The sequence below is a fragment of the Sarcophilus harrisii genome, chromosome 2, assembly GCF_902635505.1.
Source record: "Sarcophilus harrisii chromosome 2, mSarHar1.11, whole genome shotgun sequence".
Lineage (NCBI taxonomy): Eukaryota > Metazoa > Chordata > Mammalia > Dasyuromorphia > Dasyuridae > Sarcophilus > Sarcophilus harrisii.
The window spans coordinates 560,825,907-560,841,381 of NC_045427.1; the positions used below are offsets into that span (position 1 = coordinate 560,825,907).

At 33.8% G+C, this 15,475-nt stretch overlaps 1 protein-coding gene across 2 annotated transcripts in view; it reads left to right on the top strand.

Moving 5' to 3' along the window:
* CFAP58 (cilia and flagella associated protein 58) overlaps positions 1–9,144 on the top strand; it is a 109,667-nt gene extending 100,523 nt beyond the window's left edge. Inside the window, exons 16-18 of one of the 2 annotated variants that reach the window (XM_031955804.1) lie at positions 1,949–2,068; positions 5,147–5,280; positions 8,094–9,144. In XM_031955804.1, coding sequence (XP_031811664.1) covers positions 1,949–2,068; positions 5,147–5,280; positions 8,094–8,205 — 366 coding nt within the window. In that variant the 3' untranslated portion in view covers positions 8,206–9,144. The remainder of the gene's footprint in view (positions 1–1,948; positions 2,069–5,146; positions 5,281–8,093) is intronic. The other variant, XM_031955805.1, reaches the window with a different exon arrangement.
* Positions 9,145–15,475: the final 6,331 nt, after the last annotated feature.

The window sequence follows — 15,475 nt, forward strand, 5'->3', positions numbered from 1 at the left end:
TTTTATTTTTATTTTTTAGTTGTTTCTGACTCTTCATGACCCCGTTTGAGGTTTTCTTGGCAAAGATACTGGAATAGTTTGCCATTTCCTTCTTCAGCTTCTTTTATAGATGAGTAACCTGAGGCAAATAAGATTAAGTGACTTACCCTGAGTCACACACCTAGGAAGAATCTGCAGTCTTTCTGTCTCTAGGCCCAGGACTCTCTACACTGCCCCAACTAGCAGCCTTCTGGTAGGAAGGTACAAGTCTAATTTTCCCAGTTTTACAGACGAGGAAACTGAGGCTTGGAGTGATTTGTCCAATATTATACAGTTAGTAATGTATCTAAGATATAATTTGGACCCAAGTTTTTCCTCATGAGTCTACCACCATATCTCCTAAGCTACTAGAGTAAGCTTTATGGGGATGGGGGCTGTGTTTTATGTCAATATTGTCTTTTCCTTACCACTTTGCTCCATTTTGCTACAGTAATTGTAGAGTAAATGTTTATTAAATGTTAATGAATGATGAAGTTTCTTTTGTATCTTTCACTTGACTTCCCTATTATAGGCCCAATTACAGTAGCCTCTGTGAAATATTCTTAGCTGATGGGAAGAAGTTAGTATAATCAGTTCAAGATTATTTGAACAAAAGCAAGATTAATTTCTTCTCCCTTCTGTGGGATCCTTTAATTTTAGTCCCAACTGTTTCCTGGCCAGACAAAGTGAAACAGAGGAGAGGTACCAAAACAGTTTGCTGGGTTTCTCCCTTAGTCCTTGACTTGTTTAAATGGAATCTTCAAGCTATGCCAGAAAGATTTTTTTCCCCACAACGTAATTTTTAATGGTTACATAAAGTAAACTCACATCTTGATATTATATTTATTGTTTGCTACTGACATTTAGGGTGAAGATCCTTTTAGATGATGATGAAATAAAGGGTGTTGTTATAGTACAGGAAAATAACCAGTTCATAATTCTATTTGTTGATATTCTTCCCTTTGGTGTGGCGTATTTTCTTTCCATGCCATTGTTGGGACTATTTCTGAAATGTGACCACTTTTTAATGTATATTCATCCAGAAGGTTCTGAATGGCATGTATCTGGAATGGATTTATTCTGTGAAACTGATTTTAAGTAATATACACACTTCCTGGTAAATGGAGCTGTAGTGCTTATAATAAAGTTTCCATAATGTGTCAGGGGAAGATAGAAACTACAACAAATGATAACAATTGCCAGTTAATGAATTTCCCTTTAGCTACATTTTTATTGACGGTTTTATGTTCTCTGGCAAACCGGGTTAGCTGATGACAATACTTGGAATACTTACTTCTTTGTAAAAATTAGCTTCTCATTGACTGGCTGTCTCTTTTAATGAAAGTCTTTTTTTTACCTATCATGGTTTTTTTTAATCATAGTTACCTCAAGGAAATAAAGAAATTGATAAGTGATAGCACTTGTCTTCATCAGTATTTGTCTGGATTCTGAAGCTGTGGAAGTGAATTTTTGTTTTTTACATAATGTCTTCAATTTAAAGATCTAAAAGTAAATTTCAGGCAATTAAGTCTCAGAGTACCCATCAGCATTATATTTTGAAAATTGAAGCAACTCAAGAAGTTAGTAGGGTCTGGAGAAGAAAGTCTGGAGTCCTTCAAACTCAGTATCCTTATCATGGTGTCAAGATGATCTGATTGCTTGGTGTCACCAGCACAACTCTGACTTTGGATGTTGAGTGTGGAGAAGATTCAGAACTCGGGACAAGGCTCACTGAATTTTGTCCCTTAGGAATCAAAAGACCTGAGTTTAAATCCTGGGGCAAATGCTCATTGGCTAAATGACAATGGGCAAATCATTCATTTTCTCTAGGGTTTGGTTTAAGCTGCAAAAAATGAGTGAAGGTACCCTAGATAGTTTCTACCATCTCTTCTAGCATGAAATTCTATGATTCTCTTAATATCTCCTGCAGGAAAAGGAGAAGCTGTATGTGGAACTGAAGCACATCTTAGCTCGGCAACCTGGGCCTGAAGCAGCTGAGCAACTGCAACTCTATAGGCACACGTTAAGAGAGAAAACCAAACAACTGAAAGTGAGTTAAAGGCTCTGTCTGACTACTTACTATCAAAAGGGAGGTCTTTCAGGAGCTCAGAAGACATGTTCTTGATTCTCAGTCAGGCTGTCATTCTGAACATCATTTTGTACTTAGGCTAATATTTTTCTTAAATGTAAATCATGAGAGAGGCAGAGATAACTGCACCCTCCTCAACTCTTGGATGTTCAGACTGAGTGTAAGCATCCCTACTAGGAAAAGCCATCTGGGCAAAAAAGGAGAGAACTAGTATGGAGCATGAAAGTCTAAGGAATTTTCATGGATGATATAGAATAATTAGAGACCTTTGGTGGGGGGAGGGAAAGATGTTTTGGTTTAATTGCCAAACAAAATCAGACTACCTTATCAAATTAGAATGAACTTCTCTTTTGTCACTTGAAAATATGCGAAAAGCACAAGTTCCCTACAGTCCCCCAGCTTTATATTCTTCCATTAATGTGATGAATAGATAAAGAAAGAAAGCTAAGCTTAAATTAAACAAGAATTGGATCTTACCCCAAAACTTGCTACCCCTGAGTTCTTTCCTTAGAATAAGGATTGTGCTAAATCTAATATACTAAGACTATGCCATGTAAGTCTGGGTCTACAATTCATTTTTCTGTTTGCAGTTTTGGCTCTTTCCCATACCTCCCCATGGATTTCCCTATTGTATTTTGGACATTATCTAACTAAATACTTAGATATTGTTGTTACAAAAGGAAGGGCTCATGAGAAATATTTGTAATATGCCCTGGATACCATCAAAATAATGGCATATATTAAATGTAAATCTATAACAGATATTTGTTGATTTCCTTCCATGTTCTGCTGTTAGATGTTACAGGGCACACAAAGATGTAGTGACCCTTGCCATCAATCTAATACCGTAGTTATTATTTCTGAGAAGTTCGACAGCCTTATGTGCATGGGGAAAACAGATGTCATTTTACAAGTATTCTTTGAAGAATATCATTTTAAAAGTTTTTTTCTTAAAAAACTGGCAGACAAAACATATGTCTAATTACAACATTAATTTACAACATACTGCTGTAAATACTTATTGCTATCATTCATCTCTATGGAGAGAACATTCCCTCTTATTAGAGGTATTCTGAGGCTAGGAGGGCAGACTTGGGTTATGTTTTAGAGGGGATTATTGGTCAGTTATAGGTTGGACTAGAGGGCATTTGAGATTTTGTGATTTCCATAATAGTCTGAGTCACAATTAGAATTTTGCTTGTGTTAATTTTTTGAATGTTTGAGTCTTTCAAAAAAGTAAATAAATAAAAATTTTTTTTGTTTTATTTTATTTTATAATAAAGTTGCATCATGTTAGGTGAATATTGTTGTAAACTGAAGATTGCATTTAAATGCTCATGCATTAACCCTATGTTGTACTGAGGGGCTCATAGAACTTCAGGACTATTTTTAACCCTTCAGCTCAGAAAATCCAGTTCTTTGATATGAGAAGATATAGTTGATAATACATGGAAGAAGTTCAGAGGTTCATGTTAATGAGCATTTCACTTGATTTGGACTCATTGCCTGTAATCTCTTTTCTAATCCTTTATTTATGGGTTAAAAACAGGATCTATGTTTCTTAGAGTTCATCTTTTGTGGCAGATTTTCCCCTAACTAGAAATCATATTCTTCTGTTGGAATCACCATAGTCATAATCATTTCCACTGCAATTAAGGGGAAAGGGTTCAGAAGCAGATGAACACTTAAGAAGGGAAGATCCTTTTTTCATGCAAATCTTGAAAATAAAGAAAAAAGGAAATGGAAATACAGAATAAATCACATCCCCCGGAAATAGAATGGAAGGCAGTCTCTGCTTCTCTTAGAAACTGGGGGCAGATTTTAACACTGAAATCTTATATGAAATGCATGGCCTACTGTCTTAGGGAAACAAATACTGTTGGCCTGTTGGTGACCATAGAAACATCTGTTTTTCACATTTAGCTGAAGCAGATAATCACATTTCATGTTGCTGTTTCTTACAATGTGATTGAGTCTCTTAAGTACATGCTATACCTTTTTCATCTTCAAGGTAAATTTCCCTGTGCCTGGTAAAATCAGAATTTGTGAATGGCTCCAGAGAATTTGAGGAAGGGACATAAAACAGCAAGAAACATGATCCATTGCAGACTTGCAAAATGTAAATTTACAGTGTTAACAGTGTGATGATTAAAGGGATTAGGAGTATGATTCTAGAATCATTTTTCACCCAAACGTTTTGAAGTCATACTCCTTAGTGATTTTTTTTTCATGATTGTCTTTAAAAAAAGCTTTTAGGGGCAGCTAGGTGGCGCAATGGATGGAGACCAGCCTTGAAATCAGGAGGACCGGAGTTCAAATGTGATCTCAGACACTTAACACTTCCTAGATGTGTGATCTTGGGCAAGTCACTTAAATAAAAAAAATAAAAAAGCTTTCAAAGCAAATTTAATTTTAAAATTTCCTCCTCTCTTTTGGGTATATTTGGCATATATTCTTAGAATATGCTTTAGAACAGTGGTGTCAAACTCAAGCAGAAATGGGGGCCACTAAATCAAACATAAAGATCCCTGCAGACACATGTTAATTTAGAAAAATCATGTATTAATATTATCTCTATTTTGTTGTATTTTTATTTATTTTGTTAATGATTTCCCAATTATATTTTAATCTTAAACCCATTCCAGAGTGCTGCAGGCTGCATGGGTCATGTGTTCACATGTCCACTTAAAACACAGATTCTTTCTTTTAAGAAACCATAGGTTTTTTTTTTTTTTGTTTTTTTTTTTTGTTCTTTTTGTTTTTTAGCCTAATAAATGCTATTTCATATTACTGGGATAAGTTAAAGAATGATACTTCATTTTAAGCTTTGTTACTCTATTTTTAATCCTTCAGTCCTAAGTAGGCCTTTGTTTCCCTTATTGACTTGTAATTGTGCATTTGTTTATCGGGTGCCTGGATGTGGTCTTTTTAGATTTCCTTTCTGGGCTACTGAATGTTGCTGTAAGCCTCTATCTCTATTACAGAAAGAAAGCCATCTAATTGTATCTTACCTTACTACCACTTTCTTTGGGATGTTAGGTTTTGTCTTCAGAACTGAATATGTATGAGTCACAGAGCCAAGAGTACAAGTACGAGATTGAGCGACTTGCCAATGAACTTCTTAGTGTGAAGAAGAAATACCTTACTCAGAAACGCAAGGAACAAAATCAAAAGTAAGAGTTGTGATTCATCTCCCCCCTTCTCCTTTATTCTGTATTATATGCATAAGTGAAAACATGGTACAAACATCAAGAAAACTTCAAAATGTCATTGAGGGGCAGAGAACCTATGAGGGTAACATAAGAAAACAGAAGACAGATAACAAACTTAATTTTAAAGCTAGGTCAAGAGTTCAGATTTTAATCTGGGGCTCTGATTCACTAACGTCTGTTACTAATTGGTAAACATCTAGTTAGAGTAAAGAATACATCATGAGATATTTTAGTCTGTTTTGGGAGTTTATGGATAACTTCTTGGCTGTATGATTCAAAATCAGTATTGTGTTGCTCAGTCTCATTCACATTTAGGACTCCAAGTATTTCTGGTGAGCAGATCAGCAAAACAGATTAATTAAGAACCTTACTTAATCTATACATGATGGTAATGCAGCTTTTATGTTAGTTTTATGTTTAGAATTGACAAACGTTGTTGACTCTAAATGACCTTCCTTAAGTTTTAGGATCAATGTTTTCAGCTAACACAATGTCTTGGATAGCCATCTCTGACAGATTAAATAATCTAGAAAATAACTTTAGTACTTGTTATGGAGAGTCCCTCTTAAATTTCTAAATTCTTGTTTCCTTTCAGGAATATAATTTTGAGTTTCCTTATGTTTAAGTTATTTATTACTTTGGCTTCATCTCAGGGTTAGTGAAGTTAAGATTAGCAGATTTCACTCTTAATTGGTGAACCTATAATAACCTTCAGGCTCCATAGCATTGTCAAAATAATGCAGATATTTCCAGATGCAAAGTGCTTTGCAAAACTTAAAGCACCATATAAAGTGTTAGCTATTATTATGCTTATGCTGATAATTTGGTGGTTTTTGAGTATGGATATTTCAATTGCATGAAAATTGGAATGTGCTAGCAAATGATCCAGATGTTTTTGAGGTATTTGCCTGTGTTCCTCTTACTTCATTAGTAAAGTTAATTCATCTTTCCAACCCTCCTTGAAAAATCTCTTAGTTAAAATTTTTGGATGCTTACCCTTCAATGGAATAGAAAGAACATTGCTATAATGAAGATAGCAGATTTATTAATATTAGTCGACTATGATGAAGCCCAAGAGTATTAAGCTAAAATTTATTCTTTTGGGGAAATTTAAGTTTGCTGGTGGTAGGAAGGGAGATGGAAAGGAAGATGCCATGCATATATAGTAGGCAATAATTGCATGAGTTTTCAGGACATGTGAGGGATTCATCCTTGCTGAGGACATTTAAAGCTAAAGATTTTTGCCCATGTATTGAGGATAGTTTAATAATGAAAAATAGATTGATTAGCTAATGATTTAAATTCTTTTCCTCCCAGGAATGATTTTGAATATCTCTTACTCTTCTGACCCTTCAGGCTATTTTTTTTTTTTTTTTTTTTTTTTGCTTCTCCTCTCTTCCACCTCAGTTCATCTTATCAGTTTTTATCTCTTTTTATTATGTGGGATATAGAAGACTCTTACCTAAAATGACTACTCAGAGATCATTCAAAATAGAAAGCAGGTTTATTAAACCTCCGGAGGATGAGCCATTCTATCAAGAGATAAGGGAAAGAGAAAGCTCATGGTAGGAGGGCTAAAAAAGTAGTAAAGATACACAGCTTTTATACAAGAGATTACATCACAAGTAAAGGAGAATTGAGAAAGTGGGGGGAGGCATCTAATTGGTTGTTGCTATCCAGAGAGATTGGAATGGAAGGTTTCTGTTTCCCGGAAATCACCTGATTTCTGGGAAACAGAAAATCAGGCTTTCAGGCTTTAGATATAGCTGGCCAAGGCTCAAGTCAATATGGGCCTGCACATATTATTCAGGTTATAAGGGAAACACAGAAATAATGAAAATAAAATGCAGAAAAAGAATTCACACATTCCTGTAAGTTCTTCACCTTATCTCTCTATTCCACACATCATTCTTAACTCACAAGTTTTTTAAAATCATTCTTCCCATCTTCCTTAATTCCCAACACAAATTTCCTTTAGGATGTACTTGTGTTATCAATCTGACTTTTTCCTAATTCCTCATTCCCTTAAAGAAATAAATTTGTGTTTCTCAAAGTGGAATTACTTTTAAAAATTCCTAAAAGAATTATTATGTTATAATTTGGGGTTTCTGGAAATGTTTTCCTTTTGAGCTTTAATTTCAGGGAATTTGCTGATAAAAAAGGAAACATAATATGCCAACAAGGAGATCTCTATAACCCCTTAGAACAATTTAATATTTAATTTCTTTTCCTTTAGATTTTGTCTAATGAACTTATTTTCCTCTTTTTTGTATTTTTAACAAAGTTCCAGTAATAATTACTGCAACTTGATGTTTACAGAATATTTGTTTTTTTATAAAGGTATATAAATACCTACTGATTTCTGTACATATGAAATAAAGTTTTTCAGGGACTTTTTTAAAATTAAAAAGTTGATGATGAATTTGATTATTCTTTAGTGAAGAGAAAAACCAAATACACCTTTATTGATCCTTTAAAAATAAACAAGTGTTTCATATAACTGCAAGATCAGCAGGAATTGGGAGCCAACAAAGTTCACAGCATTCTAGTTATAATGAGGTCTGCTATCCATATTTAGGCTCACATTAGGAGGGCTCACTTAGTTATTGCTGTTTCATAATCCAAATGTTATCAGTAGTTACCTCATTAAGTTTTTCAGCTTTAATCAGCCTATTTTAAATGGTTAAATTATCCCAAAAAACTCTGGTAGCATCAAACTTTCAAGAGGAGAAAGATGATAAATCAACTAACTTTTTTTTTCTTCCTTTTTAAAGGAATAAGGACAGCCTCGCCATTATAGAAAATACCTATCCAACGCCCAGACCTGGCCCTCGATATACTGGTGGAGGATTCCCCATCAATAAGACAACCAAAGCAGTAGCTTAAAATCTGGAACAATTAGCAGTACCCAATTGATTAATCAATTACATTTGCTCAGAATTGTTTGGAAGGCATGTTTTCTATGTCACATGGATGAGGAATTTCCACTCAATTCAATACTTGGATTCCAGGAAGCAAAATGAAATAATACTCAATAAGAATCAGCAGAGTTGCAGACATTTAACAAAGATGAAGTTTGCGTTGATCTGTGTGGATATAAACAGATTGTACTTAGATCTATTCGGTTAAGCTGTTTGAGCCAAATCTTTGGCTGTTACATCTGATTGACTTGAAATGTACCAAACCTAGACACTCCACGTGGAAAAACTTTGGAGTTTAATTTTTGTTTTTAGATAATATGATACTTTTGATGTTTTGTATTTTTAGAAATGTTTTTGAAATCTAGTGCATATTCTCCAGCCTTCTAAATAAAAAGCTACTTTTTTATCCTCTGTTAACAAGTCAAAAGACAAAGTAATTGCATGAGATGCTGAAGAAAGTGGAACTCTCAATCTTTTAAAAATGAGTATTTTGAAAATGATTTCTATATGGAAGCTATCTTCAGGCCTGAGGGAAGAAAACTATTCCAAAGAGACGTGCTAACAATGTATTATTTTTAAAAATCACAACAAATACAAAATATTTTTAGAGATTTTGATATTTGCTTTGTTAGAATATATAATAGTGAAGCCAATGTATGAAAACTTCAGAATAAGGACTTAATTTAGGGAACCAGTAAAAATATGGTAGAGAGCTGTTTTACCCCTTATTCTAGGAGTCTGAGGTATGGCTTCCAATGCATGTTTTCTCTTTGATTTAATAGCTATTTGGGCTTCATCTCAGAGTTCTCTCTCATTAAGAGAATGATCTGCTCCTTCAGTAATAGTATTTGAAGGCACTGATTTATCTTTTTGGGCTTCCTTTTCTCTCTCTCTCTCTCTCTCTCTCTCTCTCTCTCTCTCTCTCTCTCTGCCTTTCTTTGATAACCATAGCCAAAACTTTATAGTGACCAAAGAACAGCCTTTGAAAGATTGCTTCTGTTTCTTTCCTTCCTTCCTTTTTCCCCTTTTTTCCTGATATTTTCATTCAAAGTCATCCAAATTTTTTTCAGGTAAATGAATTAGCTTCTTAAACATTTGAAGTTCATTTAAATTATCTGGGGAAAATATTAGGTATGTCAGGGAATTTCTGGGGTGAAGATTTATATTGACCTTTTCTTTGAACTTGAGCTATTATGTCAGTTGACACATCACACAGACATGTAGACATATGATTGTTTATCTAACTCAAGGAGCTTACTTAAGACTTTGAAAACAGAGCCTGGAGATCACTATTCAGCATGTTATTGTTGTCATATTAGATGTAATGTTATTTCTAATGGAGATTATCTAATGGAATTGAATGGGTAAATGGCGGTAAAATGACTAGATGAAAGTGGAATTTGGTAATGTAATTTTATAATTGATTATCTCATAGAAATGTAATAATGGGGATATGACAATAATTGCTTGATTATTTTGGCATAATTGCATTCTTGGAGATGGTAGATAGCAGGTTAAGCTGCTTTTATAAAAACTCTAGTAGTCAGAGTTTAGAATTTTTATTAGGTCACCAATAGAAATCAATTTGGATGTCTCTAGTGGGAAAGGTATTATTTTTCCACATCTCTACAGAATGGAGCATTGTTCTCAGCCTCTGACAACAATAAAGATTTTGTAAGTGAAGACAGGGATCCTTGGGAAGCTGAACTAGTAGCAGATTGTGGTGCTACTGGTTGAACACTACTCATTCCCCCACTCCCACTTCTGTCAGTGGCATTAAATCCATGTTCAAATGGAAAGATTAATCTCAGGGGAAAGATTATTTTAGCCTCAGAATTACCATTAGCACCACTGGTCATCACATTCCAGTAGCTTTATAGACTGTCCCTTTGAGATAATTTCATATTCCCAAACAATATTAAGATCTATTCGAAAACACTGAATTTTGCAAATTATATGTATATATATGTGTGTGTGTATGTGTGTGTGTGTGTGTGTGTATAAACTTTACATATTATAGTAGTGCCTTCATGCCATTTGTAAATATGAGCTGCTTTAAAAAGAAAAGGAAATTATATAGAAATTTGATCTTCTAAAAGAAGATCCCAATTGAACTGATGGTAAGCTAGGGGACACTTCTATTCTTGTTGGAAAGAGCATGATAAGAGCACATCTTTGGTCATTATTTATTCATCCTAGCTTCTCAGGTGCAGTTATTCTAATGAGGTTTTTATTTCTTTTAATTCCGAAAAATTGTTCAGAGCAAAGTTTTGTTGCAGAATGTTCAACGATATTTAGGAGAAGACATGCCAAGAGGACGTGTTGGTAACTCCCTTATCATAGAATTATAATTTAGCTGTCAAAATATGTCTTGGGTTTATTGATTAAAAGTATTACATTTCTTGAGTTTCTGAAGTTTGATCTAAGTAAAAACTTTCATTAGAGACTATTCTTTGCATGTATTTAGTATTGGGACCATTTGGCGGCTGTCACTTCTCCCAGTGACTTAAAACAGATTGATTTTACGGAGATAGTCTTGGAATTAGGGAGCAAGAAACTTGGTTTCCTGCAAACATTTATGTATATTTTGTAAATGAGGCTTAAAAAAATCCTTACTTTGCTCCATTTCTTTTCTAGTTGATAGTGAGTGAGCATTTTCCATTTTAATGCTCTTCATTTCTCTGATTCAGATACAAAACTCAGCTGTTTCTAGAGACAGCATGGTCTGGTAGAAAAAAAAAAGATTGGGTTTAAGAGTCAAATCCTGTATTCAGGTCCTGGCTCTCATATATTCCCACTGTGCACCTCAGTTTCCTTATTTGTAAAATGAAGAAATTGGAGCTGATGATCTCTAAGTCCTTTTCAGTCTCTAATAGCATTTTCTTATTTCAATAACAATGAGATATTTTATTGTGTTTTTAAAGGTTTTTATAGCAATACAAAGTATGGTATTTATATGGCACTGATTTCAAAATTATGTTGTTGATATCTTCTTTTTAATCCTCATATGTTTTGGAAGTAAATGACTTAGATTTTTAAAAATTTCCAATGGACAAGTATGGAAATTGAAACCTAAAGTGAAGACTTGATTAAGAGAGGTGGCTTACATCACAAATTCCCCAAATTATTATTTGATTGTTTTAAGGAGAGTGGAATGTGGGATATTGAATATTCCCCACATTGATCCTTCATATTAAGTGATATATGATTCTCTAATAAGGGAGATCTGGGGAATGTTATAGGATAACAAGTAGAGGGTCACCTACTAAAGGAATATACATATTTAACAGGGAACAGAGGTGTGATGATTAGTTGGATCAGTTTACAGCTCCATCAACAATTCATTTGCGTCCCAATTTTTTTTTACATCCCCTCCAACATTTGTTTTTTTCCTTTTCTGTCATGTTAGTCAATCTTATAGATAGTAGTATTTTAATTTGCATTTCTCTAATCAATAGTGATTTAGATTTATGAGTGGGTATGAAGTATATTAATAACTTGTGGTCTATTCTTACATGAAGGTATAGATATTCTTATCCTTCTTACAATTTCCTATTTACTTTTCATAGTGAGAGGAATCATGGTATAGAAGACAGAGGGTCAACTTAGATCCAGGAGACAGGTTCATTTCCTACCTTAAATATTTACTAGCTGTGTGATCATGAGCAATTTATGTAACTTCTCAGGGTCCCAGTTTCCTCATATGAAAAATAGGAATAATACTATCGTACTATTTATTTCAAAGTGTGGTTTTGGGGAAAGCATTTTGTAACCTTTAAAGCACTGCATAATTATGAATTAATGATATTCTTAAATATATTTTAGAAGAGGAAGTGATATCTTCTTCATTTGTTAATTCAACTGATTTTACTGAATGTCTGATGTATTCAGGCTACTATATTAGTCTTTGGGAAAATTTGGTCAGGAAGTTTTAAAGTTAGAAATATGTGACATATTTTGGTACCTGCATTAACTAGTTTCTTAGTTACTCATGTTAGTCAAGTCTAATACCTTCTTCTTCCTCCTTAACATGTAATACAATAAGTAGTTCTAGAATTTTTAACATTTTACATTGTAACCTGATTTTTATAATTGTTTAATCAAGTCTTTTGTGATATTTTATATATACAAGCTATGAGAGCTGAGTTTTTTTTCCTAAGGATGCTTTTACCCTCTTTTAGTATATAGAAAACCCTTCCATATCTGGGTTGCTTTGCCTTTAAAATGCTCAAATTAAAATTACTCCCTAATAATATTCAATTCCTTTTAGAGCACAATGTTCCAAATGATAAGATTAATGGATAATATACATTCTGAATATTTAAAATTATTGTATGAATTGGCCTGATCAAGTGTTCTTATTGTACTGTGAAGACATATTTAGACACCTTTAATAATGGATATCCTTAACTTGGTAGTTTTAAAAGCTATTAAAGTATAATATATCAATTCTGGATCTCTTGCTCCAGTGATTTTTTTTTTTTTTTTGTACGTAGGACAGAAAACCAAAAACTTTCATGTTTTAAAACCAATGACAAGCTATTTTCTTTAGTGGTTTAAAGAGAATCTTATTCCTACTTTCCCCTATGATAATGTAAGGGAATGAAATGGGAGTAATCATGTTTGCCAATTACATTAACGACTTGAAGTCTTCTAACTTATAATCATGCAGATAGTGTTCTAGGAGTGGGGTTAGGATAGTTAAGAGCTTTTAACACTTTTGAATGAATGCAAAAGTAAGTCTGTATATTCACAACTTCCTGATGGATGTGTAAGAAAGGAAAGACAATTTAATTTTCAATTCAATTCAGCAAGTATCTATTATACCGAATACTCTATTCTTGACACAATAGATAGAGGGAAGACCTAAGTAATTCTGGGTATTGTCATTTAGTTAATAGACACTCCTGTCTTGCAAAAAAGATGGTTTGGGAAGACAGATATGGTCTTCCAATATTTTAAGGGATATCATGAAAAGGGAGTTGATTTGTTCTGTATGACTCTAAAGAGTAAGTGTGGGACTGATGAGAAATTAAGAGGAAGACAGATCTTAATAACACAGGAAAACCCCCCAACAATTTTCTAATAATAAGAATTTTCTAACAAAACATAGTGAAGTCACCATCGTTGGAAGCATTCAAGCATAGAATGAATTGAAACCTGTTAGGATCATTGTAGAAGGGATTTTTGTACTGGGAGGGAGGAAGAATGGAACTAGATGATCTCTAACATTCTTCTAAGAAACCTGGAAGAATGTGATAAGACAGATAAATGGTAATGCTGAATGTAAAGGAAAGAAATACTTCATAATGGATGGCACTCTTCAGAGTTTGGGAGTAGCCACAAATTTTGAAAATTAGAACTCTGGAGTTCACCTTTATGCTGCAGAGTGCAGGTAGCTATGGTGTGGTTAAAATATATTTTCTCAAGGTGAAAGAAAGAAATGGACAAAAAAAAAAATACAATACATAGTCCAACCAAAAGGGAAATATGGGCAGCATTGAATAGGGTAGGAAATAGAGAAGGAAGTAAGTTTTTGGTGGGATGAATAATAATGGCAAGTGACAGAATGTCACTTAAATCTAGTATATATATTCCATACTAGTGAATTGTATTTTTTTGGCTTTCCAGTAAACTCTTTTCTTTCTATATATTCTCTCAGTGGGTTTGACTGTGATATTTATGTAGATGATCCTCCAATATATGTCATCTCAAACATGTCTATAACTGAGTCTTTTTTCCCTAAATCCATTTTCTCTTATTTCCTATTTTTGTTAAAGATTTCACTATTCTTCCATTCATCCAGGTTTGCAACTTAGAGGTCATTTTTTGACTCAACTCTTTTTTTTTTGACTTTACACAGATTTTTTTTAATTAAAGCTTTTCCTTTTCTTTTTTTAATTTTAAAAACTTTTTATTTTATTTACTTTATTAGATATTTTTCAACATTCATCCTTGGAAAATCTTGTGTTCCAAATTTTTTCCTTCCTTTCTGCTCACTTCCCCTAGTCCACAAATAATCTAATATATGTTAAGCATATATTTTCATATTTATCATGCTGCATGAGAAAAATCAGATCAAAAAGGAAAAAATAAGAAAACAAAATGCAAGCAAACAAAAAAGGTGAAAATACTATGTTGTGATCCACATTCAATCCCCATAATCCTCTCTATAGAACAGATAACTCCCTTCATCATAAGACCATTGGAACTGGCCTGAATCATCTCATTGAATAGAGCCATGTTCCTCAGAATTGATCATCACATAATTTTTTTGTTGGTGGGTACAATGTTCTCTTGGTGAAGTGAGTAGAACCAAGAGAGCCACAGTTTTGTACTTGTGGATCCTTTAATAACCTTTTTTACGATCTCTTTAGGATACAGGCCCAGTGGAGACACTGCTAAGGTGTCCCCCCTTAGATTTCCATTGTGTTGTGTTTTATCTCTTAAATATACTTGACATTGTGTATTATGGGTATGCACAGTTTTGATAGCTCTTTGGACATAATTTCAAATTGTTCTCCAGAATGGTTAGATCAGTTCACAACTCCACCAACATTGTATTAGTTGACTCTTTACTCTTACTCCCCATCTTCATTGATGTCAAGTCTTAACCAATATTTCCTTGTCAGCATCTCTTACATATCCCCATATCGCTTTATTCATACTAGAACCATCCTATATTAGGCCCTCATCATCTCTTACAATAAGCAGGGGTCCTCAAACTATGGCCTGCAGGCCAGATGCATCAGCTGAGGAGGATTATCCCCCTCACCCAGGGCTATGAAGTTTCTTTATTTAAAGGCCCACAAAACAAAGTTTTTGTTTTTACTATAGTCCGGCCCTCCAACAGTCTGAGGGACAGTGAACTGGCCCCCTATTTAAAAAGTTTGAGGACCCCTGTCTTATATGAACTATTGCAATAATTCTCTCACTGGTCACTTTGCCTTTAAGTGTCTTGTCTTTTCCAAAAAGTCCATTACATGATTTATCAAAGTGATCTCCTTAAAGCAAAGGCCTGACCATTACCACTCTCCTGTCCAAGATGCTTTGGAGTTCCATCTTGTAGGATAAAGTGAAAACTACTTTCTTTTGTGTTTAAAACTCTTCAAAATCCAGATGAAGCTTATCTTTTCAGTCTATTGACATATTATTACCCTTCATATATGCTATATTCCAGTAAAACTGGTCTAGTTGAATCCCTATATATGACATTTCCTCTTCCACAGAGGTTA